We start from the raw sequence: 26,112 nt of genomic DNA on the forward strand, positions 1-26,112 counted from the left end.
CATGGGCTGGTGATTTTCAGGAGCAGGAGGTCGAGTGCCCGAGGCTGAAGTTAGCATCAGCGCCGTGCCCCCCCCCCCCCCAATATAGAAAAACACTTATCCTGGTGCACGTTGTTGCTGACAACGTGGTTCATGGTGGTAACATCGCAATTGCTACCCTGAGGCTGAGCACTGCACTGATGCCAACTGCAGCCTCGGGCACTCGACCTCCTGCTCCTGAAAATCACCAGCCCATGTTACACACAGCAAACAGGAGTTTGTTTACCAAAACCAAGCACTGCAACCTCTTCCTTTCACAGCACGTAACTGCAATATTTGTGACTGGCAAAACAAAACTAGGTATTACTCTGGGTAGTTCAGGAGGGTAAAATTCAACTCTTAATTAGTAAGAATCATATTCAATTTATTTAATAATCTAAAATCAGTTTTATAACTGTAAATTATATAACAGCCATCAGATCCCATCAAGGAGCACTTGGCATATCACACAATATAGTAATAGTCTAAATCCCCTCAACTAAGACAACTTTAGCCTTCAGGTTTCCATTGTTTAATCATAATTTCTTTCTGATAATTTTATTCCAATAAATACCGAGCACATTGAAATAAAACCCCGTCTTTGCTATTGTAAAAGCCAGAAAAGTATTTATGAACAAGGAAATATTTGTATTACCTATTAAAGATAAGATGCTTTAATATAAATCGCATCAGAGATGACTAACAGACAATTTCATTTTACATTGCAACTGTATGAAATCCTTGTTTTTATCACTTGGGAGTCTCCTTGTGAAGTATTTTCACCTCTTTTTAGTAATAACATGTGACACATTATATAACCCCTCTATTCTCTGAGTCTCCTGCTATAAAAGCTGCATCTGGTCCTGAGAAATACAGTCTTTCATTGTTTGATACAAAAATGTCTCACTTCCAGTGCTGCAGAAGAGTGACTTGTACTTCTACTTCTCCCTACTTTAACAATATCTATCTTAGTCCAAGAGGTGGCCTTTCATACAGTGAAGAAAACACTATCAATTGTGAAAACAAAGAGGTGCTAAAAATATTTCTGTTCAGAAAAATTCCAGTGATGAAACAGCAAAAAGGCATTTCCTATAGGAACAACTTACTAACTGGATTCTGAGGAGTTATTAATAAGTTGTTTAATGTGACGTTTTCTATACATAAGAATATTTTGGAATACTGTTACTATTCCTCACAAATTGACTAAAGTATTAGAATTCTGCAAGTTAGTTACATAAAAACAGCCTCCTACCATATATTAAATTTGTAAAAGAAACAAAACATAATAGAAAAAGAATTACGTGTTGAGGAACATCTGTTTTCGATAAATACATCTGAAAAGACAGCAGGGTTTAATAGTCCCCTAAGAAGTTTAGCTGTTTTAGACTTTTTTCCTGTTTGCAAATATGCTGCTTTTCTTACTCTCTAGGAAGACAAACTGCTTACGAAAGGTTGTGGCAAGGCAGTTGAAGCAAATGCTTCTGGAAGATTTCAGTAGCATTTTATCAATTTACAAAACGTGAAAACATCTTTCAATTAGTAAAAAAAATAGTCTAATATACAAACTTCTTTTTTTTTTTTTTAAATTCATTTGTGAAGGAATGTAGTGTAATTAGCCAGACTCATACCCATTCACTCCTCAGATACTGGTAGAGATCTCCTCTTGACACAAACCTCTCTATATTAACCCAGAGAAATGCACACATGGCCAGTTTGCCCAAACAGAATAGTCATTCAGCTTTCCCCAAATTTGAACTACCATAAATTACCATTTGGACAGCATTAGAAAGAAATTGAAGCATACAAGGAATAAACTATAGTTTCTTTTTATATCAAAATGTACTCTTGAAAATGTGTTTGGCACAGTGCTAAATCATATTGTTAACACTAAATATTGCAGGATACAATAAAACCCTGGAGTTAACTTGTGTTTACACCCTTTCAGGGATAAAAATAAAAAGATACCAATTATTCAGAAGTCAGCCTATACAAACTGTATAAACAATATTTTATGTCTTGTTTTGAAAACCACTGATATAGTAAATTTTACATAAAAGACTGCAAAATAATATAAATGGATTTAAACAGATCTTTACAATAAGAAATTCAAATGGAAACAGACAAGTAACAAAGAGAAGTAAAAAAATTTATTGCAGTATTCGTTCCACCAGATTTGCTGGGGATCCCTTTTCTTGTATTATTTCAGGGTGACCTAATACATCAAAATCTACATTTACAAAAACTCCTCCTGCAGATAGGTCATAGATACTGCATGCTTTTTTTTTCTTTCCTTTTTTTTTTTTCTTCAACAGAATAAATTATATATCCAGGAGCTTCTGCCATTTTACAGCCTGGAAAAACAATGCTTTCCTGGAAACTGGGCTAAGCTAAAGAAAGCCATCCGCTGCTAGGTTAAACTCCAAGAACACTTTATTAAGAACATTAACAGACTAATTTCCAACATTCACTTGTTTATTTTTTTAAACAGAAAGGTTTTTTTTTTCAAGATATAAACAATTTTTTTGTTAAACTATAATACAGTGGGAGTAAAAATGAACTGAGAAGTTTCTGCTGCACAACAGCGAAGGAAGCTCCCACAAAAATGTTTACCAAACATTTCCTTCTTTTTTCCCCGCGTCCCAGGTTCCATTCTTACTCTTCATTTAACTGATTTTTTTTTTTTTTGCCAGAAAGTTGATATTTCAAGTTTTTTCTGTTATTTCATTTCCTGTAAATTTGGCTGCATGTACAAATTCATTAGCTGGAAGTTCCATCCTTGGCGGCATACAGCGATCGTAAAGTCTGCACAACTTTATTAGTCAGCTTATTAGCACTCGTTAGAGCAATTTTTTTGTAAATAATGTCTGACTCTTTAATAGTGTCTACCCAAGGCACCAGTTTGCGGCCATCACGGCGCTTAGCCTCAGTCCAGGAGCCACTGTAGGAGCCTGCCATCCACTGAACACTGAAGCCATTGCTGGTTTTCTGTACTACTCTTGCAATTTGTGGTCGGTCTTTGTACTTTGGACAGCAAATAGCGATGACATCCATGACATCAACACTTTCATTCATCTGTGCTGCCAACTCCGTAGAGTCTGAATTTCGTTTTGACCTTCTCAATGACTAAAACATTGGGGGGAAAAAAGACCAAGTGTTACACAAAAGAACTTTAGTGAAATTATTGCTTTTATTGCTTTTAATCCCTTGACGCCGGGAGTTGGGATTTCCCGGCACACATTCCATTGCCGGCAATGAGACGCACCGCGACCGCCAGCGCCAAGGGGTTAACATAATCCTTGTAAAACCACATACTCTTAATTTGTACCCGTGTCTTTATCTCTTATTGATATATAAAATTATATATACACATGAATCATAAAGCTACATAAAAACTTGGCAACAATAAAAAGGATAACACACAGTACATTCCAAAGGAAAATTAATAACTTTTTATACGGGATAAATCTCATTTTCTAGTTTGGTTTTTTTTTTATTGTCTTTTCTGTTAAACTTTCTACAAAAGTTGTATAAACGGTTAAGTAGAGAATCTCTATCTACAAAATGCTTTTTTTCATGTGGATTACATTACTTGGTGTACATTTAATATAATAAACTGACATTTATAAGCACATAAAAATCATTTTACGTAATACGCTGCGAAATACGTTGACTCCTCCTCCGCCTCACCCCTGAAGTGCCTCCTCCTCTATCCTCCCCATCACTTTCATCGTCCTCTGTCTCAGCTGCATTGTTTTTAGGGCTGCCTCCTCCAAGCAGCGAGGTAATTGCTTTGTTCCGAGCATTTGTGCTAGCTGACACCTCTCCATCTTCTTCCTCTTCATCAGGATCCAAATGTTCCATAAGGAGCTTGAACTATTAAAAAAAAGATTAGTCCACATTGTAACTTTAAAAGTAGACATTTATGTCACACTACATTAAGGATGAAACAAATAGCAACATAAAGAAACAGTAAAACAAACCCCAGGCAACTTCAAATGTGAACAGCTTATGTTTTGTTCTACACACTTAACTTTGCTATCTTTTTTTAGTAGATACATAAAATTTCTTCCTGTGTTTTCAAAATGGCAAGTTTTCTCAATTGTTATTGGGAGAGGGGGAACAGCTAATAAACTACACCCAGTCTCTGCTCCCATGATGGAAACAGACAGGGATAAAGTGAACAAATTATATGGGAGCGATACCTGAAACCAGAAAATACTCCATAAAGGTGAATATTCTTTAGCTGAAATTACTTTGCATTGTGTTTAAACTTATTAGAAGTCTTTGAAATATAGTCCTGCTAAACATCCTGAAAGGAAGGTCAGCATATCACATCAGATGACTAGGAACTTAAAATTTTGAAATGTTCATCCAGTATATCAGCATGTACTTTCAAGTTATTTTACCTATATTACCTAGTTTGAAAGCATTTCAGGTTTTCTGCAAAGTAACTTTACTTACATCTAAGTACTGTTTTACTATACTCCTCTTCACTTCTTCAGTGATCTTGGAATTAGCCATATCACTTCGCAGAAAATCCAAAGTTTGTTTTGGATGGAAATGCACTCCTGTCTTCCTGTTTATAGCTTTATCATAAACTTTTGCAGATTCAGATGGAGAATATTTTTGAATTTTACTGTTTAAAGAAAACAGTGGAGAAGAGCTTTTAAGGAAAGTCCAGAGTAATTTGAACAAAGAGCTTTAGAAATCTTCAAGTAGTTGTATTTTAATAATTCCATATACAATAGACAACATAGTAAGAAATGAAATCATTGCTTTTCCTAAGCCAGAGTTCCATTACCTTCAACTTAACACATTTGGTTTCTCTTTTACAAAAATCTATTGCTTAAACAAGTAGTTATGATCAACTTATATAAAAATATCTCCCAAACTTAATCCTTACAAATAAATCACTGCATAATGAGTGGTCTATTATCTAAATAGTCTTACCTATCAGAGAATCCACAGAGGTTCTTCAAATGCTGTTTCAGCATCAAAAGTAGTAATATGCCTTGGGAGACATTAGCAAATTCAATTAAAGGAGCTGAATTTTCAGGTAAACATTTCATCACAGCATTTATGTCATTTTCTTCATCAGAATCTGAATCAGAGTCCACTCGTTTCCGTAACCTCCGAGGCTTAGAAGCTTCCTCCTCACTTTCACTCTCGCTGCCACTGTTACTGTCACTCTCACTCTCCTCATCTGATGAAGGCTTTCTTTCCTTTTTTTTGTCTTTCACCATAGACTGCAAGGCAGAGAAGTTAACACACATTCCAAAATTAGAGTAAGTACCATGTATGTTTCTAAAAAGATCTTTTCAAAATCATTACTGGCATAAGTAAGCAAGAATTCTCTGAACAAGATCAGTAATTTATAACTTGATAATTCTAAATTTCTTTATGGCAAAAAGATACTGAAATATTTATCCAAAGCCTAGAGTTTTTTTGCAAGGAACTGAAACAACAAGCATTCCCATGACATGCTATCCTTAAAAGACTGCTTCAGTTCATTATCAGTTACAGTAAAATACAGTAGAAGGCCAAATACAATAAATCAGAAAGAAAATTGTTTTTCTTTCACCTGGATGTTATTTCTGTGTGTCATTGAAATTTCCACATGTACTTTGGTACAGACTAGTCCAAGACGGTTTAAATCCTCGTCTCTTAAAATTCTATGACACTAACTACACTGCTGAGCAAAGTGATCATCGATAGTATTAATAATAACAATCCCTCGCCCCACCCCTAGAGGTGTTTATCCAATCCCTGGAAGTGTTCAAGGCCAGGCTGGATGGGGCTCTGAGCAACCTGGTCTAATGAAAGGTGTCCCTGCCTAAGACAGAGGGCTGGAACTAGGTGATCTTCCAACCCAAACCATTCTATGATTCTATTATTAGTTCTACTACTTGTAGAGCTACAGAATTTCATATGTGCATTATTACTGCACATGGTATGATTTTTCATGACATAGACAATAACATGTCCTAACCAGGATCTTATCCTTTCTGTGCTGGGTGCTACACACTGGTCCTCAATTTCAAGAATGTGCTTTCTAGCACGTCTCTTTCTAGCAGATTAAAAATCAACTTCAGTAGGGTGAGAGTTCAAAGCAATGTACTTTCCAGGCACTGTATGTTCAGGCATCAACTCTGACCTGTATTTATTAGTTGGATTGGACTTTCTAGAAAGCGGTTTGATTCCTGACAGTTTGCACCTTCTAATGTTAAAAGTTTTGCAGGAAAGAAAGACACTGAAATCTTTAAGAAGCAGTGGCTTTTTAATTACAGGGTTGTGTATTGCCATAAACAACAGGTACTTATCATGATTCAGGTTCTTATGTGCTGCCTTAAGAAATATTGCTCACCCCTCTCTTGTAATAAACTATGTATTTCAAGTCTCTCAGGCAACACAAATGCAACTGCTGCTTGATAACAAACTGTCAACTGGATTTTATAATTAAAATTATACAACCAACCACAATAAACTAGTATCCATGATTATTCATGTACTTCCAGAATGCATGCAATTAATTATTATTCAGCCATATTGGGAAATTATATAGCATTGATCTCAAAATTCATCATTCTTTTTTATTAACATAAGCAGTAATGTAAGTAAAGTTTTGAACTAGTGTCTATGAGATGCAGGGTTGCTTGGTTTTTTACTACCGGTTACATACAAAGCAATGCTACTGGTCCACACCATAATAATGGTACATTGAAAAATCTAGCATGTTATAGAGCAGCTTATGTTGCCACCATAATAAATATAAATGCATATACCTCTTTAAATGACTGTAGTAGGTTGCTACCAGAAACTGATAGTGTAATGTCTATATGATGCATTATAAACAGCGGCTCCTCCTGTGTTTGGTAAGGAAAACAGGCTAGATTGTCGGCTATGTACAAAAGCATATTCACCTCTGTTTTCTGTAAGTTAAAGAAAAAAATTACATAAATACACGTACAAATGTCTTGGATTCATACACTTATCCTGTGTTCCTTACGGTATGGAGCAAAACAACTATCAGAATTTTTATTCTATATATCCACCCAAACCCCACACTAAACAACATATATACATGCAAAATTTAGTCATACTCGAAGACACACTATTTCTGATCAGTCCGAACTGCGTATAAAAAGGTACAGTGACGTAAAAGTAACAAGTGCATTCTATTATATAGATAAATACCTTATATTACAAAGCAAAAAAAGTATATTAGGGAAATAGCTGTCAGTAATTACATCACAAAAATACATTGTAAAAGGAGAACTTAAGCTTGTAATGCTGCATTTTAGCTTCTTTTTAAGTGAAGGAAACGTGGTACTTACTGCAGTATCATCAAAGAGGTTGAGTAAAGAAATGAGAAAGGCTCGTCTGTGTTGACGGTTCCCTCGGATCATGGAGTACAGGTGTGAGCACAATGCACTGGATGACTCATCGTGTCTAAAACCTCTTACAGGATCTTTCGGGCAGGTATTAATTGCCTGTTGTACCTGGTAAGACATCTTCATACCAGCCACTGCTTTCATCTGAAATGGAAATGTATTTGTTTTTATTCAAACCATTGCTTCCAAAGCACTACAACTTACTCTTTTTGAAGGGATGCTCATCTTAAGTTTAAATTTAAAACGTACTGAGGCAATATTACCTTTGGAGTTGAAAACTTGTGGCAGAGATCAGAATTTCTTGTAAACTGCTTTGACTGTAAATTCTGTTAGAAACATACAGCTAATCTGTCTACCCACTACATCCAGGTATTTTTATTTAAACGATTTTCAAGAACACTGAAATGTGTTCATACACGAACAGAATATTTTACCAAATGTATGTGCTTGGTATCATTTGTAGTGAAACCAACTGAATCCATATGAGTGCAATAGGACTAACAAAGAGAAAATGAGGTTTTTGCTTTTTTTTCATATATCCTATAATTTCCAGTTGATTTTACTTAATTCAAGGGTCCTGCTCCAGTTTCAGAACAAACTGAATCTCTAGTTAGGCTGCATATTCAATTCTTCTCATACTACCTCTGCTGCTGTTCAGAGAAGTTGTCTCTGCATCTATACACTGTGTTAAACCCCAGCTACCTAACATACCAAATTCCATCTGCTATACTTCATCTAAGGGATTAGGTATCTGTTTGGACGCCATCAACATGCTCCCATGCAGCAGAATACAAGCACACACGAAAAGTCCTACAATGCAGTACACACACTGAACCTAGACTGGGACTTTCTAAAATAAGGAGAGTGCTGCAGCTTAATTTCAGATCTTAAGCAGAACGATTGGCACTATGCCCAACTCCACATGTCCTCAGTTAGCTCTCAGGTTTTCCTTTCAGCAAGATTCATCGGATCTAAACAGCTTCCTATGCTCCTCCTGCTTAGATTACAATTTATAAAGCCTTGGTGCCTTGTACATTCTAATACCCGTACACTAAGGACTTAATCAATTGTTACACGGTGTTCTCCTCCCTAGTCCATCGATACAGGAAAACCACTGTTAAACATTATGAAACACTTGTCCTTCCCTCTTATCAAGTACTACTCAGTGTAGAAAATAGTATTGTGAATTATAAATTAAAGGAAATTTTGTACTAGAAGAGACACTTCAAATTATTTTATCTTGTTTCTTAGAACAGAAATATCCAAACAGGGAAAACAGTTAAGATCATCTTTACAACTGCTTAGTTATTGTTTATCTGTGACTTCATACTCTTTTTTCTGTAGCTAAGGCATACTCAGATGTTAAACTACTAAAGAATATAACAGTATTCTCTAATATGTTAAATTAGAATTACTTACGTGAATGAACCCAGCATATTTTTTGTCTATTTCCACCAACTGCTGGTCAGCTTTATTTCGCATGGAGGGCTCTGGATCTGTGCCCATAGCAATTAAGTACGGCACACACTTGAAAAACAAATGAAATGATTATTCAGAGGTATTGTATCGTCTTTTTGTTTTTTGTTCTTTGTTTCCATTGCAGAAACTAGAATAGGAAGCTCCATGCAACTTACCACCTAACTTCTTTTTGCAAGTTAATAGTACAATACACTGTGAGACACTAGCATTCTAAAGAAGTTATGAGTATTTCCCTTTTTATCAAACTCTAAAGTCAATTTAGCATACAGACAATTCCATTAAAAAAAACCCAAAACACCACTTAGGACATGTGCAGTGGCTGCAGTATCAAAAATTAATTACAAAAACATGGTATAAGCAAAGAATAATGGAAATGACGACTGAAGTTCTGACACTGACTGTGCAGTTCCATAGCGTTTGGAGGATATAGGGATTCAGGTGGAAGCAAGCTGACACAGGATAAAGTGTAAACCTTGAATTCATAATAGAAATATGCTCCAGTGCATATTTCTACATGCTCTTTAGGAACTGTCTGGGCTTCTACATCATAATCCAAAAGTAAGCGACACAGATAATGTGGAATCTCACTGGGTAAACAACATAAAGGAGATTTCAAAATATGCTTTCTGTAAAGGCCTCTTGCTACAATAAGAAATTACTGTAACTTAACTAGAAGAGAAAACCTGGAAATTTACATAGTAAGTGTGAAAGCCTCTTAAAACGTGAATAACAAGAAGTCCCAGCACAAAAGCTTACCATACCTGAACAGGATGGATGAGGCCCTGGTTTAACGTCAGTGCAATGACATTTAGAGCAAAGTGGCGTACACTGGACTGGTTATGAAAGAAAGCCTCAAGGACCTGTTTGAGATATAGCTGCATGATGGAACTACTCATCCCTGAGGAAATATCACCCATTTCTTTCAGGTCTTCCTGTTTTGCTACTTTTTTCCCTGTGAAAAGGACAAAAGCAACAGCATACTCACCACAGTATAATCACTTGTTTTGCCTTACTTGATGTATGCTGATTTTTAAGTTTCACAATAAATACATATTTCAGTTGTCTTAAAATGATGGCATGAAACAGAGAACAGTCTAATGTCTAAATATATATAAAAAAACTACAGAGAAACTATTTTAATTCAAGTCTTATTCCTTAATAAAGGCTTTTCATTTAAAAAAAAAAGTTATATTTTTTATCTGCAAATTAAACTTAGAGGTTTTTTTGATAAAAATTATTACTACCACCATTATAGCAATTACGCATTCTGGTCTCCTTCCAGCATTTATACAGGAATTATAAATTTCTTATATCTTCAAAGTAAATAATATACCTATTACGCATAAACCTCTTTTTAAATACTTATAAAATACTTCGGGTACATACTACAGATCTGATTACAATTTTAATTGACTCAGTGCAGACACAGTAATTGTATGCAACAAAGTCAAGTTTTGCATGCCTCGTTAGCACAGAAGAACTCGGCACTTACAGTCTCTGTCTGCCTGCTGCATACGTGTATCCTCTTCCTGCAAGTAGGTCTGGAGGTTTTTTAACACCTGGATTTTTAAGTTTACTGAACAGTTCTTATCTGAAAGAATGCTGTTGTACAGAGTCTTCACTTCCTGTTCGAACATTAAACTTGGGTGCTGGATAAATGCAAATCCTAAGGGTGGAAAAAAGAGGAAATAGTTCTCATTATTATTATCTAGAAATTGTATTTCTGCATTTTAAATCCTTCAATAGAGAGGTATGAAATTTATCTCCTCCCAACAGCATAGCCTTTTCTAGTCCAAACAGTATTGCATTTCCATATGGACACCACCTATAGCTCCTAAGAAGTTCTGATAGCCATGACAGTTCTATTAACCATGACTGTTTGAGGGATAAAATGGGATGTTGACTCAGAGTGGCTGCACTAAAAAGTTATACAGGTCTGGAACCAGGTCCATTGTAGTGGCAGCATCTCAATGACTAGGAGCTCTCACAAGAACAAAAAAGGAACATTACGAAAAATCACCTGTTATTTTTCTAATATTTTTGCAGACATATTTTTCTGAAACTGTACAGTGTTACTTATATGGAGGCAGAGAAGAAGTGAGAAAATTGATGAATATCAAGAATATTTAACATCATAATAGAACAAAAAAATCAGCTGTGAAACAGTAACATTTATGCCTCTTGATGTCATTATTCACGTATCTATTAAGGTCTTTTCTTGAAAACTATCTGAAGTGTTCCCAAGATTACATGTGTTGGAAATACACACTCCAGAACTGTTTTTAGCTGCAGCCTTACTCTTGCCAAGGAACTAGCTGTTCTTAAGTCTGTATTTCATAAAAATGTTTCTAAATTAGTAGTAATATATACAATTTTAGATTGTGTACATAGATTTATAAGTGTTGCTGACAAACTCTTACAGAGTATCATAAAAAACAGTAATGGAACCATAACATCCTCATTTAATTTACATTCAACTATTTGATTATTTTTTTAAATACTGTTGAAGAAAAGCAGACATTAAATGTATTTTTTATGACTGCAGGAAGCTCAGCTTTTGAATGAACACACAGAAGATATAGAAAAATAAAAGAAGAATGAGGGGAAAAATGAAAGAAAATAGAATTATGCAAGAGTAATGTATAAAAATAGCTGTAACAGAGGGAAGACTGAGTCACATTTTTAAAACTGGCTCCTTACAACAAAAAGACAGTGTAGGTAAAGGCTAAGTCCAAGGCAAGATCTCAGTGTGTTAAAATCCCCTTTCGGTCTCAAAGCAAGAAGCAGAGAAGCAGGTGGGAAAAGAGGAGGGAAAGGAATTATAGTGGTCTTAGGAGTATGTGGTATGATTGTGCACTCTATACAAGTGTATATTGGTGTTTGTAACTTGACCTCATCCAACGTCCAACCCATTTTTAAGGTTAATTTTAAAAATGAAAAGCACATGGATGTATGTGTAACAACCCACATCACATTTTTCTCCATTTGCTTTAAGGCGTCTAAACCACCAGTGTTCTCAGGGAAATTTGTATTTTTCCATCCCTGGTCAACTGGGGAAGAAATCTTACTTGGCATAGCTGTCATAGGAGATGAAGAAAGGCACTTGTGATGTTTTTTTAAGGATTGACTTCACATCTCCAGAGATGCCCTCACATCATTATTCTTCACGCTTTTGTTTTCACTCTATTAACAGTCTTCAGAGTAAGCACTGAACTTGACTAAGACATTAACTGTTAGGTATTTACAAGTTTAGCTAAATTTACTAACAAAAGTTTATATCCTCAACTTGCTTTGTAAATACACATCTGAAAGAGAAGCATAACCAACCATAATTATTAAGTTTAGGGTTAAGCTTAACCCTTCAACAGCAGCAGCACATCTCAAGGCAAAGGCTAAAACTGTTGAGTGTCCTTACTGAAATGACATGCTGATAGGAAAGTACACATTCCTCATGTGACACCTTTCATCATGTACTGATGAATTAGCTTGCTAGTCCTTTTCACTTTATTGCTCCTCACAAACATTGAATGTCTTTGACAACTTTGCTCAACTAGCAGCCTACAGGATGGAAATTTACACTGTTTACCATACATCCAACAGCTACCCTCAGAATGGAACCAGTACTCAGATGAAATCGATATATCACTGAAAAAAAGTGAGGTTTAACTAAAGAAAAGACTTAAAGTAGAGAAAAAAAAATCTGATGAATGACTATGGACAGCCATCCCTATTTTAACCCCTTGCCCAAAACCCATCACATTTCGGTCTATAATTTAGAAACACTTTTGGCAAATGCAGAATATTCCAAATCCACGAACAAAGTAATCATGCCTATGGTTAAGGAATACAGTTCCTACCCCACACGCGTTATTCTGTAGAGTACTAATAAGTTGGACTGGACTACAGTTGTGTTGCATACATTGATGTAATGCTTGGAAAAACTCCAAGTATTCCATAGCACTGTTCCCACGACAGAGGTAACTCCAATGCCATTGATCCTGCTCAGCTGTCTGAAATGGTTTCTCATAGAACAGATTCAGTCTTGGTCCTTATCCTCAAAGCCTTAAGCTGAATTGAAGCAGAATATCTAAAATGTCCCCTAAATAGCAACATAAAGAGGCAAACATCTTGTCCACAGTTAAATCATACAATGAAAGCTCACATGCCTGGGAGACAACTTACTTTAGACCAAGCAATAACCCTGAATTGAACCTTCCCATAAACCAAGGACTATCTGCCCAAACAAGATTCTCTCAGATGTAGACAAAGTAGAAAATGAACATGATATGAACCAGACAGTGGCAGTTCATTTACCACTGAAATCACTGAAATGCCATGCTAATCTCACAAAGGCCACTCAGCCAGTATAAACTGCCAGGGTTCCCTTGACTCTTGCAGAATGTCTGCTCCTACACTTAAAATATTCAAAGTTTTTCTGGCACTTTTTTACCTTGTGGACTGAAAAACAAGGTTTGGAGTTACAACAAGTAACATCTTCATTACCTTGGAAATCTGCTGCACTTTACAACTTGGTCACACATCAAAAGGCATTCACTGTCAAAAGCACCCAGCCTGATGCAGAATTATGCAACTAGCAACGTTTTGACAGGTTTTCTATAGCCAGTTCGCAAACCAAACATGCAGTAAATTTTGACTTTAAACAAACTCTCTTGTGACTAAACAAATACAGGAATTCCTACTGATACACATATATTTTTACTGGAGCAGAATAATAAAAACTATAAATATTTCTTACCAAGGCCAATAATGGCTTTTGTCTGTACTTCTTCATCTGAATGCTTCGTAAAATACATCAGCAGTTCAAGTACTTTATCCTTAATGTTAACCTGAGCAAATTAAAACAAAAATAATAGCTATTTGAAGATGAAACTGATGGTTTTTAATCTCTTACAAAAGCATAAATATCAAGAAGAAGAAGACTCACAATTTTACTGCATAGCCTTTGCAAACCCATGTATTTAAAAACCAAAAAGCTATACCACATGCATTACAGAAAAATACATAGCTTTGAGAAACTAAGAGTAATGTGCTTTCAAATTAAAGTGGAGCATTCAATACATCTAAGACATGGAGAGTAAAGAAAAGTTATTTTACCTTACTGTTGCCCTTAAAATCTTCCTGATCAAAATCAAAATGCCGACACAGTGCTCCAACAGTGAAAAGTGACCTAAGGAGTGCTGGTTTATTGGCAGTTAGTATTGTACTGTTGGGGTCTTCTTGGTGTTGATTTTTTAATTTAGAAAGTGCACCTGCAGTAAGACAAAAATTTTTATCACAGTGTTTAATTGTGGTGTATCACTGAGATAAGACTTGTAGCCAAAACTGAAAAGTGACAACTACTTGTGATTTTACTTACCATAGTATCTATTAAAACAAGCCCATACAAATTTATAGTTCTGGGTGACCTTGTTCACAACAGCCCCAAGACAGCTCACACAATGCTGAACAACCTAGAAGCAAGGAAGAACAAATGAATTGTATATTTAGAAGTTAAACTTGAGATTTTTGTGAAGTTATGCAGCAAAAAACTAATAATCTAACAGATATGATGTTATGTCCATCTCCTGGACTGCTCAAACTCATTAAAAAATAACAACATCATGTACAAACTCTGGTAAACCAAGTACACTGAATTTGATGGCGTTGTCTTTAAACCGAACCCACGTGAAATGGAATCAACAGAATAGTAGCAATTAAAAGCTTACTGTCATGCCATATTTGATGATGAGTTTCATGAGGTCTTCCTCAATAGTGGCAAGGAAGGTCTCACTTGGGTGCTCCATTAGTGGCACTACAAGCTCTAAGATTTTTGCAACATTGCAGATCACCATGAAATCATTCTGGGTCTGAAACAACAGCATATACAGTGCTTAACATTTCTGGTCATGTTACCTATAAGCTAAGTATTACTAATATGCATGGACAGTTAAAAATCCCAAATATTTAAGATATTTTGTAAACATCTGAAACAATATTTATATATTTATATCTGCTATTAAATCATGTATTACTATGAAATCTAGTTCTGTTTACTACAGAAGTTCTGGGGAAAAAAAGGACTGGATGAGCACAATTACAGCTCTCATCATGGCTCTATCAGACCTGAAAACCTTTTGGTCTCATAATTTTCTGGAGTCCTACAAGAAATTCAGGAACTCTTCCTGACACAGGCAAACTAGAGAATGCACAACACCTGGAAACAGGTATCAGCATCAAAACGAAGTTGTGCTATGACTTAACGTGGCTTAAAGAAAAAGTGATAATGTGTGCAAGTGTAAAAGTTACATTATTACTGGATTGCATTATCATGCTTGTAAATGTATTTTAAGTATGGAACCTATGGAAACCCATGGAAAATGTTTATCTATATTTATCTATTACAGAGACATCCTGAAATGGTCTTTTGACAAATCAAGCTCACTAATCAGGATAGAATAAATCCCAAATACTACTGTCAAGCTATTTGACCTATTCAAGCTGTCAGTGGTAATTCTATGACTCATCTCAACCTGTGTAAGTACAAAACAGATGCAACCCACTAAACAAGCTGCAGCAGGTAAATAATCAGATAACTCTTTCCTATACTGTTTGTTCAGAAGCAGCTCTAACAGTCTGTTGAAAATGTGCCCAGAGAACACACCAGGGCTGCACCTGGAAAATGCCAGGCTGTATTTCCAATCTAAGCTGGTAATAATTACTCTTCAAGGCTGCCCTGGGCAGCTGACCTAATGAAAGGCATTGCTGCCACCCACCCATGCTCCTCCTTGAGCCGTGGCTGCCTGACCCTGCCCTGCTCCTTCTACCAGATCAGGGGTGTCAGATAAAAAGGGCAGAAATCACTGCAGGGTTTCAGAGACCAGAGTCGGGGAGGGTTTCTGTATGAGAGCTTTCTACAATGTCTTACAGAGGAATACAAGAGGACTAGAGCTACAGAAGTGAGAGAGGAAGTCAGGAAGAGGATGGATCAAGACATTTTCCTTCTCATATATTTGCTATATATTAGATCACTCTATCTTATGGAACCTTATCCTTAGTCTTAAGACTCATATGTTAAGTATTAACTACTGTTAAAACTGTGACTATAAACCAAAACAATTTTACAGAATTATTTTATAACAGGAGAAAAACTGGGAAAGAGGCAGCACAGGTTTCAGTTTCACTTGGCTGTAAAATGGGGAGGTAGAGGATAAGGAAGAACATCTTAGAAGCTACAGAGATCTTCAAAAGGACCTAGTAACTTTCAAAGCTATTGTCATGGGTTAAGATTGCCCCCCCCCGGGGGGGCTCAGAGGTGATTGGGTGCCAGGGCAGTGTTCCCTGGAGGGCCAATCACTGCTCGTCTTATTCGCTTCTGCTGAAAAATGATATATACACAGCACCGGAAGCTGTTGGAATTCTGTCTGTGTCTGCTGCCGTGTGAGGGTGAGAAGGCCGAAGGGGTGGCAGGGCCTCCTTCTTCCCCCTCCGAGGGGGGAGGAGAGGCCCTGCAGCCCACAGCCCTGCCTAAGCCAGGGTTGGAGGCAGCATTGGAATGAGTGTGTGTTGTGAAAGAAGAGATTCGCAGCACCTGAGGTAAGAGGGAGAGGCAAGCCCCTTGCGGGGAGGCTAGGCCCTCTTCCCCCCTCCTGCAGCTGGGCTGTGGGGCGCTTGGGACAGTGTATAACTGGACCGGGCTGCCTGTGGCCAAGGCTAGGGGGCTTTTCCCTCTCACTGTTAAGTGGGAGTGGATGCAAGGCTCAGCATTGAAGCAGAGCCAAGTGGATGGGCTGATAACGAAGCAGCTCGGTGCCAGGGAGAAAAACCCAGGCGAAATTAGAGATGGGCCAGAGAAGGGCTTGGGAGTTGCCCTGCCGAGGTTTGACCAGGGGCAGCCAAAAACTGACTCGGAGGATGTTTGATAATCTGACTACACTACAGCAGCAGCAAACCGAGGTATGAGAGAGAGATCACACAGCAGAAATGACACAGAACCAAGAAGAAAGGACTCAAAGCAATCTTGGACTTCGTGAGGAAGAAAAGACTGCAGCAAACAGCTGGAGTTTGGTGTTCAGGAAACCTGAAACACTCCCACAAGAGAGAGACTGCGTTACCTATCAGCCTTGAAAAGTTTTTCCTGGACTGATTGAGGGAGAAGCTTTGAAGGGACTGACAGCAGTGTATAATAATATATATATAGATGCTTTTAGCTTGTATAGTATTTATTTGTGTAAATAAAATGTATATATGCTTCCCCCTTCCCCTATAGAAGCCTCTGGCCTGAAAGTTTTCTCTTTGGTGTTGGGATAAATTGTGGGAAGGGGAAGCCTGGAAATTGGATTTTTGGATTTCTAATGTGGCTCAAACTGCCACAGCTATGATACCCACAAAGTAAACCCACAATTTTAAATTTTCTTTTCCTACCTTCAATTGCCTCAAGTTTACAAGACAGCTGTTTTCATGCTCAATTATCTAGGGAAAAAGAAAGACTGATTTTCTCTACTTACACTACATTTAGTGGTCAGGTATGGCTGCATCGTCATGGCATGTTTGACCATCAGCTGGGGCCTTATTTTACTGAATAAGAACAAAGTGGTTATGCAAGCAACCAATCGACCAGAATTCACACCTTTGTTGTCAGAATCTGCAAAAGATCAGAAAATACAAAAATGATATAAAGTCCAAGTACTGTTTAAGCAATGAAAAACATATGGCCTAAGCATTGTTTGAATATTTTTTTCATTGCATCTCTTTCAAGATAAAATCACAATATTCTTATTAGAGATGAGAACATAATGTGTTAACATTTGCATATGACCAAAAATACTTGAAAAAAGAAGCAAAGATGCTTCAAAGACATCACTAGTTTTTAAACTCCTTACTGTACACAGAAGACTAGCTCAGTCAATGAGTCCTATTACAACTGTAGAACACACTAATGCAAATAAAACTTGCCACATTTGTTTTGAAAGCCTGAAAAAGTTATTTTAAAAGTAGTTCTGTTATTGTGGTTAGCTAGTGAAAATTAGGGAAGCTTTATTATTATGCAGTGCTCAAAAGTTCATAATGAACTTAGTAGCAATAATTCATTACAATCAGCTTTGTAACAGGAACTCTGTAACAGTAACCTTTTGCAATAGTGGTTTCAACAACTGTTACAGTATCATATAAAATTCAAAGGACTTTAACTGAGTTTTATATTTTATTACCTGATAAAGATTCTTCATATTTAAGAATGTGCTCAACCAAATTGTCAACGAGTTGAGTACAGGCTTTCTTCACAGGTTTATATGAGGCATCCTCTTCCGACTTCAACAGCTGTAGCAGATGAAACAGAAAATGGTTTAGTATTAATGCTGCATTTATTTGCACAGGATACATGCTGGTTTTATAACAATTACTACAGATTACTACAGGATTTTAGACTACAAAAGTATTTAATTCTCCATAAAACTTACAAGTTGAAGAAAAAATTATGGGAATTAAAAAAACAAACCAAAATCAAAGATAAGTAAAGAAAAACTAACTGCAATAAGAATTCATAGAAGTTCTACTATTTTTTGCATTGGGATGAAAGGTGACCTTATGCTTAATAAAATAATGCAGAAATTAATAGGAGTTAGAAATAAAGAGCAGAAATAAAGAGCTTATAGAAATAAAAAGCAAATTCAAAACAAATGTTGTTTTTGCCACTAAGCTAAAATATCAAATATCTAACAGTTTTATCAAAACTGTTTAGCCTTCTTTCATATGACTTTGGGTACTGCCCATGAAAATCCTATTAATATCTAAGAAGCATTGAGATCATACTATAGCCTTTTCTTCACCGAAGAGGCTCTTAATGAAAAGGCTCTGATTTACTTGGTTACCTATTTTCATGACACTCCAGGCTAGGGTAAACTCAAAAGGGTTTTTTTGCTTGAAAATCAACCAGCATATACAAGATGTAGAGAATGACAACACAGGTTAAGAGAGAGAAAAAAAGCAACCTCAGTGCTTAGAAATTTCTGTATTAGATATAAGTGAAATATAATGCAGAAGTAACTTTTCCTATAAAGATTAATTGCTTCCATAAACTTGTAGCAAATACACTGCATGTGAAAATATTCTTATCTACCATTTAAAAAAAAAAATCTACATTATACTAGATGCCTCATTTCAGAATTAAGTATCTTAGCTGTGGACTACGTGTTTATGTCACTCATTATCGAAGAGACGATGAAATTAAAAACAAACAAAATCCCTCCAAAACTAAGAAGCGAAGTATTTTTAAAAGAGATGATCTGCAAAGACAGAAACTAATGTCAGACATAAAGAAAACTGCACCAATGGAGACAGAATTGGTCAGATATTTAAAGGGTAGGAATTGAATTTGACTACTGTAAAGGATTGCTCTTGGAGTCCCATTTCTATGTGTTTTAGTACCAAAAGAAATGTTAAAATTCTAACAATTATACCATACATTCAAAATTCATTACTTACATTTTGAAGAAGCTGTTCAAACCAATCATACCCTGTATCTCTACAAGCTGCAACCTAGAAGTATTTTTGAGAATAAACTGATTAATAAAGAAGGTATCTGAGGAAAAATTACTTCAATACAGATGTCATCTCAAAAGACCAGTAAACATGCATAGATGTATTTTCATATGCATTCAGAACAATGGAGATAAGAAACTTTCTTCTGCATTTGAAAAGTAGTTCTCACCATTTAAGTGACTCCAGAATTGATATTTCATACCATATAAAGCCTACACATTTTACTGGAGACAGCTGGCTCTAATGCAAAACAAATTTTGGTTTTGCAGAACATTTTGCACAGATTTAAGCACAAATACAAGCCTGACACATTGAAAACAAGCGGGCATGTACATCACAGAATCTCGAGTTGGAAGGGATCTACAAGGATTGAGTCCTACTCCTGGCCCTGCACAGGACACCCCAGCAATTCGACCATGTGCCTGAGAGAGTTGTCCAAACGCTTCTTGAACTCTGTCAGGCTTAGTGCTGTGACCACTTCCCCGAGGAACCTGTTCCAGTGCCCAACCACCCTCTGGGTGAAGAACCATTTCCTAATATCCAACCTAAACCTCTCCTGACACAACTTCACTCCCTCAGGTCCTGTCACTGATCACCAGAGAAAAGTATATATACATATATACATAAACACACAGACACACACATACATCCATATATACATATATGTATTTTTATATAAACAAACCAAGCCTTCACTGGTATCATACATCAGAAACAGCATTCAGGTGCTTCAAACTAGAACTGGCAGGAGAACTGAGAATTTAGCTGAAGTCAAATTGACTGACTTCTCAGATTGGAAAAAGGCACACTAGACTATAATTTTGTAAAAATACCGTAAAGTAGAATGAAGTTTAAACCTATAATTTTAAGTAATGAAGTGAGTGATTTTATTTGATATTTACATCTTTGTATAGTTGATATTAAAACACCTTTTCAGCACAGTGGCTTTATACAACATATTTTCACTACAAATTAAAGCATTTTCATTCCAGAGACATTTATTTTGGAGCCCTTTCATTTGCTGCTCCAAAAAAGTAACATATGATTATGCAGACACTAGTTTACCCTGAGTAAGAACATGACTCTGTATTTATTAAAACAGCTTATTAACCTTTTACTAACCTATTAACCCAATTGATACGTTATCAATCGTTTGAGGAAAATTTTCTTTTACAAGGGAACTTAGTTAGGCTTAACTACACGTTCCTTCTAGGAATTCCCGTAGAATGTTAAATATATTAGAAAGTGGTTCTGTTTTAACTGAACAAGTACTTTATGCAATCTGAATATAGTGTGGTCACAGTTATCATTGCCAGCAGATTAAGTGAGCATTTAAAGTTTCCTACAGCCTCTTCAATCAGATGAATAATATTCACATACATTTCATGCCAGAAGATAAAAAGAAAACCATCTGATAAATTATTCCACAAAATACAGATAATACTTCAAAGATACTAAAAACATAATTGAATTTCACACACAGTTTAAATTTGCTTAACGTACCACATCAGTGATGTTTAGTATCTTCCTTGTCATTGCTTCTTTGTCATGGTGTGGAGTTGGAGTAAACCAGAGCTTCTGGAATGTCTCATTTACTAATTTCTGCAGGAAAAGAAAATATTAGCATAAATAAATAAACTTAAATTATTATACCAGTATTATTTCTAATAGATCCATACAATAGATTCGTTGATGATCCATGCCAGTTCATAAGGAACTACGCAACCTAAGTGAGACTGTTGAAGGAAATGTTATCTGAGACAGACCTGGATCTGCTATTACAGGAGTTATACTGACTTCTATGCAAACTTCAGCAAAATGAATCAGTGGAAACTGATGCTACAGAAAATGGAGTTACCATCTTTCTGCACTAATGTGCATTCCTCAGGTAAACACATTACCATATTCCCTTTCAACATTTTTGAATGGAGGACAAAAAAGAATAGAATAAAAATGAACAAAATTATTCCAAAATTACTCTTATTCATGGAAATGTAAAAAATGCATTGAAGATAATGCCCTATTTTTTCTGATATTGTTAGAAAGCTAAAGGGAAGAATGAGAGTAAGGTCATCTTCCCTTCCCAGAGGCACCTTGGATCTGTTCATCTGCTTGTTGTCCTCTCAGAAAGCCATTAATGTATCTCAAGTGGTAAAAATATCTGCTGCAGCTTTAAAGTTGCAGGATTTCAAATCCTACTGAAAGCTTGATACAAAATCATTACAGGCGTGTTCCTAATTACCCCCAAAAATTTAGGATTATTTTGCCAAATTAAACAAATCAAACAGGCTTATGATTTAACACATTATCTTAGGTTTGTGCCCCTCTGTATATACATTGCACAAAGTGTAGAATGTAAGCACATAAGTAACCTTTAGGGGGAATATGATTGATTCATTGAACATTCAGAATTAATATGAAATTAGCATAGACTAATACTTTATAATGTTATATGCAAGATATACTAAAATATCTGCTCTCAAAAATTCCTAAAAGTCATAAATATTACAAAGGAGCAATGTAGTTACTTTCTGATTTTTTTTTTGGTCAAAATATGGAACCACTAAAATAACAATAATTAAAATTCTGAAGGATATGTTTCATTCTACCTTAATGCCTTCTTCATCATTGACTCTCCGAATCATTTTCACACACATTTCTGTAATTTTGGGGAAGGTTGGTTGTTCAATGCAGATATCCCTAAGTATCTTTATGACTCTTTTTCTGACACTGATACCAGTATCCTGTGAAGAGAAAAGAATTACACTCTTGAAAATAAATCAGAAACATTAATTTATGTATTTTACAAATTAATATTTGAAGATCACCCAATCTGACTTGCAAAATTTATTTAGAAAAGGTAACTAAAATATTCTGGAGTGCCCTTATACAAAAGCCCAGCATAACTTGTTCTAAAGGTTCTGGCTGAGTTCCCAGAATCCTGAAACACTTCCTCCATTTCTACCCTCCCATCTAAGAGCACATGACATTGCAAATGCATAACTCCTCTTCTTAATTCACGAGCTTACAAGCCAGCTATGATGATGCTTTATCTACTCTATTGGAACACACAAGAATCCTTATAGATCTGGATGGTAATACTTTAAGCCTTTGGATAAAGCTTATGGATAAGATACATGCAAGCAGTCTTTTCCATTTTACTAGGCTTCATCTAAGGAGATAGAGGAAGATTTCCACTTCATTTCACCTTATTCAAGATCTGTTGAATCTGAATATCAGGTTGAATTGCTTTATGCAGAGTAGTATGCACATGACTTACTTAGCTCCAAAACCCTTCACAAACTTCTTCTATCATCTAACTGTAGCAATTGAGTAGTACTTGACTAAAAACCTGACATTGATGATAAGAGCTAGTGTTATCCTACAGTTAAATTAACATTGTGTTTTATCTGAACACCTAGAAAAAAAACAGCACTTTTTTGGTACAAAAACTCTAATAAGCCTTTCAAAACACTAAAAATAGCATAGAAAAGTTGCCCTCAATGACCCATATTTCAGACTTCAGAAATGTAGCAAAATTCCTCATTTCACCTAATTTGAGCCTTAATAATGGAATCAAAAGGAATATATCCCTGGTTCTGATGTAGTACAACTTTCTGTATATGTTCACCTTTCAACATAGCAAAGCCTCCCTGAAAACAAGTGATGCAATTTACAAGGTTTTTTTGAAAGCATGATGCTCACCATTCAAGCAATAAGATATAACGATATCATTCCAGCTTATTAAACATACAAGCTCAGTTAACAGCAAGTTTTCCAACACCACTTATTTTATCATAAATACAGCAAGTCACCGTACCAATATCCTTTCAATCAGCATGTCATAATACTGCTCAGCAAGCTGAGGGCGACAGAGCACAAATCGGCCAAGCAGCTCCACAGCTGCTTCTCGTACACTGGTGGAGTTATCCATGAGCCGCCCATGAACTCCTCGCTGCATATCCAGCTGAAAAAAACAAATGAAACAAAGATTCAAAATAAGAAACAAAGACTTATTTTGTGACAGAAGAACATATGTCATATGATGGATATTTCCTCTTTTACCCTGGCTAGAATACTGGGGTCTACAGCAACAACTTCAGATAAACACTTCATGGCTTTTGTTCGGACTGCAATTGCATTTTCACCAAGTACACGCAGAATCTAGTAGGAGAACAAAAACAAAGATACAGTTTTTTTGGGAAGGTAGCAAGCATTGATTAACAACAAAAATGCATCAGAATAACATATAAAAAATGTAACTAAAATAATAATAATAAACAGATAAAGATAGTAATAACTAAAACCTGAATTTATTTTTTCAGAGAGTAAAAAAAAACATGCTAGTGTTGTTTCACGGCACTGAAAACTAAACATGAATATTTACTAGGATTTGCTCTTCTCTAAGATGGGTCATAAGTTTCTTAATTTCAAATTCTACTTTGCTTTTCTCCCAGAAAAAGCAAAGAAATGACACTCATCAAACAGCAGCTTCCAAAGTGACAGCAACACACAGATGCAAGCAACTGGCCAATCTGGCTTGTATTTGAAAATCAAATTACACTCAATTTAATGAATTAATCTTATCAAATAAGCATGCATCTTACAGAAGCTGCGAAAACTATTTCATCACTTTGTAATGATCCTTTTACTGTGTACATACAATTGTATGTGCCATGCCCATACAAGGGCAAATAAAATAATGGTGTACATTATGACATACAAAATGAATGCCAGAAAAAGAAACATAATCACTTATGACACCAATACAGAGTATGACAGTACATGGTGTTATTGTGCCTGTTAAATACCTCTGCTCAACAATAAACAGATATAGCACATTACTGAAAAAGTGTTTGGAATCAGAAGCCAACTGTATTTTACTGTACGACGACTTCCAGCACAATTTACCTGTGTCAAATAAATATCGAAGCTCTGGGCAAACGGCCTCATAGAGGCCAAGTAGCGAACAATCAAACATGCATCCTCATAGTCCACAGTATCAGAATTCATCCTGCAACAAATCCCATGTGTTAATTAGGACACGTTTATACAAAAAACTATTTAAAACATCAAATGCATGGCTAATAAATGAATAAATGTACTAAAACATACTTTAATGTACTGAATTGAGATGGAGCAGTTTTAATGATGCTGCGAAGAAACTTTTTGCGACTTTCTGCTCTATGCATGATTTGTCCTGTGGTCTCAACATCTTTTGCATGATGAGTTCCTTCAGATGAATCCTCATCCTTCTGAGATTTAATTGCTTTTTCTGTCTCCATAGTTGTATCACGGAACCACTGAGCTACATAGAACTTCCGAGAAAACTGTAGAAATACAGCAGGATGCACAGAAAACAAAACCAACAGATACAGAAAAAGAAAATTAACAGACTTATAATGAGATTAAGGGAATCTAATGCATCAATATTATTTTACAAAACACAATCAACAGTATATGTTAGGGTGACAATTTAATTGAAGTGCTAATACGTATGATTAAAAATCATTTTATTCAATACACATTATTGAAATTATTTTTATATATGTCTGACAACAGAAAGCTGAAATTTACCACTAATGATGCATCAATTTCTGTGTTCTCATCCAGATAATCTAGCAAAGCCTTCTGCAGCTGTTGAATTTCGTCTTCTCCTCCTGAAACCTGTTAGAAGTAGAAAGATAGTTGTAAACCAGAATATTGCACAGTTGTACTTATCATTTGAAAATCCGCATGTCCACACATAAAATCCATTGAAGTCAGTTGTTTGCATAATTGCAGAACACTAATAATTTTTTAACCAATTAGTTATAAAGTCTAAAAAATATTAAGAGCAGAATAAGACTAGTTTTAAAACACACTGACTGCTTTGATTCATTTTTGTTCTATGATCTTGTGTGAGGACCCTGTCATAGAGGAAAAAAGAAGGGCCAAACCCATAAACCACCTTTATTTCCTCAATAATATACTGAAACACATTGATCCTTGCAGTTCTGAAGTTACAGCAGAGAAAGGTATTATTTTTTCCCCCAAAATGAATGAATTCAGGAGTTCAAAGCATGTCTAAAATGCATATAATATTAATATTTAAATTTACAGATATTTAGGTATACATATTTGACACTCTAATATATGTGCAAATTGTGAGCAGAATTTCTGGCCTTTGACCAATTTGAAATTCTGTGGAAAACTGACTGAATATAAGGGTTGCTTAATGCTTAACTGCCTCACTATTTTCAAACAAATAAGAAAACCCAGAACAAATGAAACTGTGAAGCCTATAACAAAGCACATTCAATAATTGTTATGAAAGTAGAAAAATAATTTCTGGCTTAAAATTCTTCAGTTACAAAAAAATTTTTCTCTTCAGCGAAGAAACTTGTAACTATAACCACTTTAACTTCTGTATTATCAGCACCGACTGAGAATCTTGACACAAATACAGTGTATAATACAGCTTGCAAACACCAGCAAGGGGAGAAAGGTATAGTTAACAAGCCCAGAATGTCAGTGTGTCAAGAGATAAACTAATGAAAAGCATGCACAAGTGTTCAAATGAACTTGACAATCTGTGACAGATTTCTACAAAAAAAATCTACTGTTCAAAAATGTCAAAACAGAATAGATTTTCCCCCAAAAACTGATTGTATGAATAAGGAGTCCAAACCACAATACGGAGTGCAAT

General features: G+C 35.7%; 1 protein-coding gene across 6 annotated transcripts in view; it reads right to left on the bottom strand.

Annotated features, from left to right (window-relative positions):
• Positions 1–73: 73 nt before the first annotated feature.
• NIPBL (NIPBL, cohesin loading factor) overlaps positions 74–26,112 on the bottom strand; it is a 164,104-nt gene continuing 138,065 nt past the window's right edge. For 3 of the 6 annotated variants that reach the window (XM_027709177.1, XM_027709179.1, XM_027709180.1), the window contains 23 exons: positions 25,002–25,091; positions 24,540–24,754; positions 24,336–24,438; positions 23,490–23,588; positions 23,245–23,391; positions 22,034–22,168; positions 20,928–21,026; positions 19,368–19,421; positions 18,095–18,203; positions 17,393–17,529; positions 14,615–14,755; positions 14,266–14,359; positions 14,004–14,158; positions 13,645–13,735; positions 10,381–10,554; positions 9,650–9,840; positions 8,829–8,936; positions 7,353–7,553; positions 6,801–6,947; positions 4,969–5,264; positions 4,480–4,654; positions 3,706–3,891; positions 2,776–3,141 (listed from right to left, as the gene is read on the bottom strand). In XM_027709177.1, the coding sequence (XP_027564978.1) occupies positions 2,776–3,141; positions 3,706–3,891; positions 4,480–4,654; positions 4,969–5,264; positions 6,801–6,947; positions 7,353–7,553; positions 8,829–8,936; positions 9,650–9,840; positions 10,381–10,554; positions 13,645–13,735; positions 14,004–14,158; positions 14,266–14,359; positions 14,615–14,755; positions 17,393–17,529; positions 18,095–18,203; positions 19,368–19,421; positions 20,928–21,026; positions 22,034–22,168; positions 23,245–23,391; positions 23,490–23,588; positions 24,336–24,438; positions 24,540–24,754; positions 25,002–25,091 (3,513 nt within the window). Of the gene's footprint in view, positions 3,142–3,664; positions 3,892–4,479; positions 4,655–4,968; positions 5,265–6,800; positions 6,948–7,352; positions 7,554–8,828; positions 8,937–9,649; positions 9,841–10,380; positions 10,555–13,644; positions 13,736–14,003; positions 14,159–14,265; positions 14,360–14,614; positions 14,756–17,392; positions 17,530–18,094; positions 18,204–19,367; positions 19,422–20,927; positions 21,027–22,033; positions 22,169–23,244; positions 23,392–23,489; positions 23,589–24,335; positions 24,439–24,539; positions 24,755–25,001; positions 25,092–26,112 lie in introns of all 6 variants that reach the window. The other 3 variants (XM_027709181.1, XM_027709176.1, XM_027709178.1) reach the window with 2 other exon arrangements.

This window comes from Neopelma chrysocephalum, unplaced genomic scaffold (assembly GCF_003984885.1).
Source record: "Neopelma chrysocephalum unplaced genomic scaffold, ASM398488v2 Primary Assembly neopelma1_96688, whole genome shotgun sequence".
Classification (NCBI taxonomy): Eukaryota; Metazoa; Chordata; class Aves; order Passeriformes; family Pipridae; genus Neopelma; species Neopelma chrysocephalum.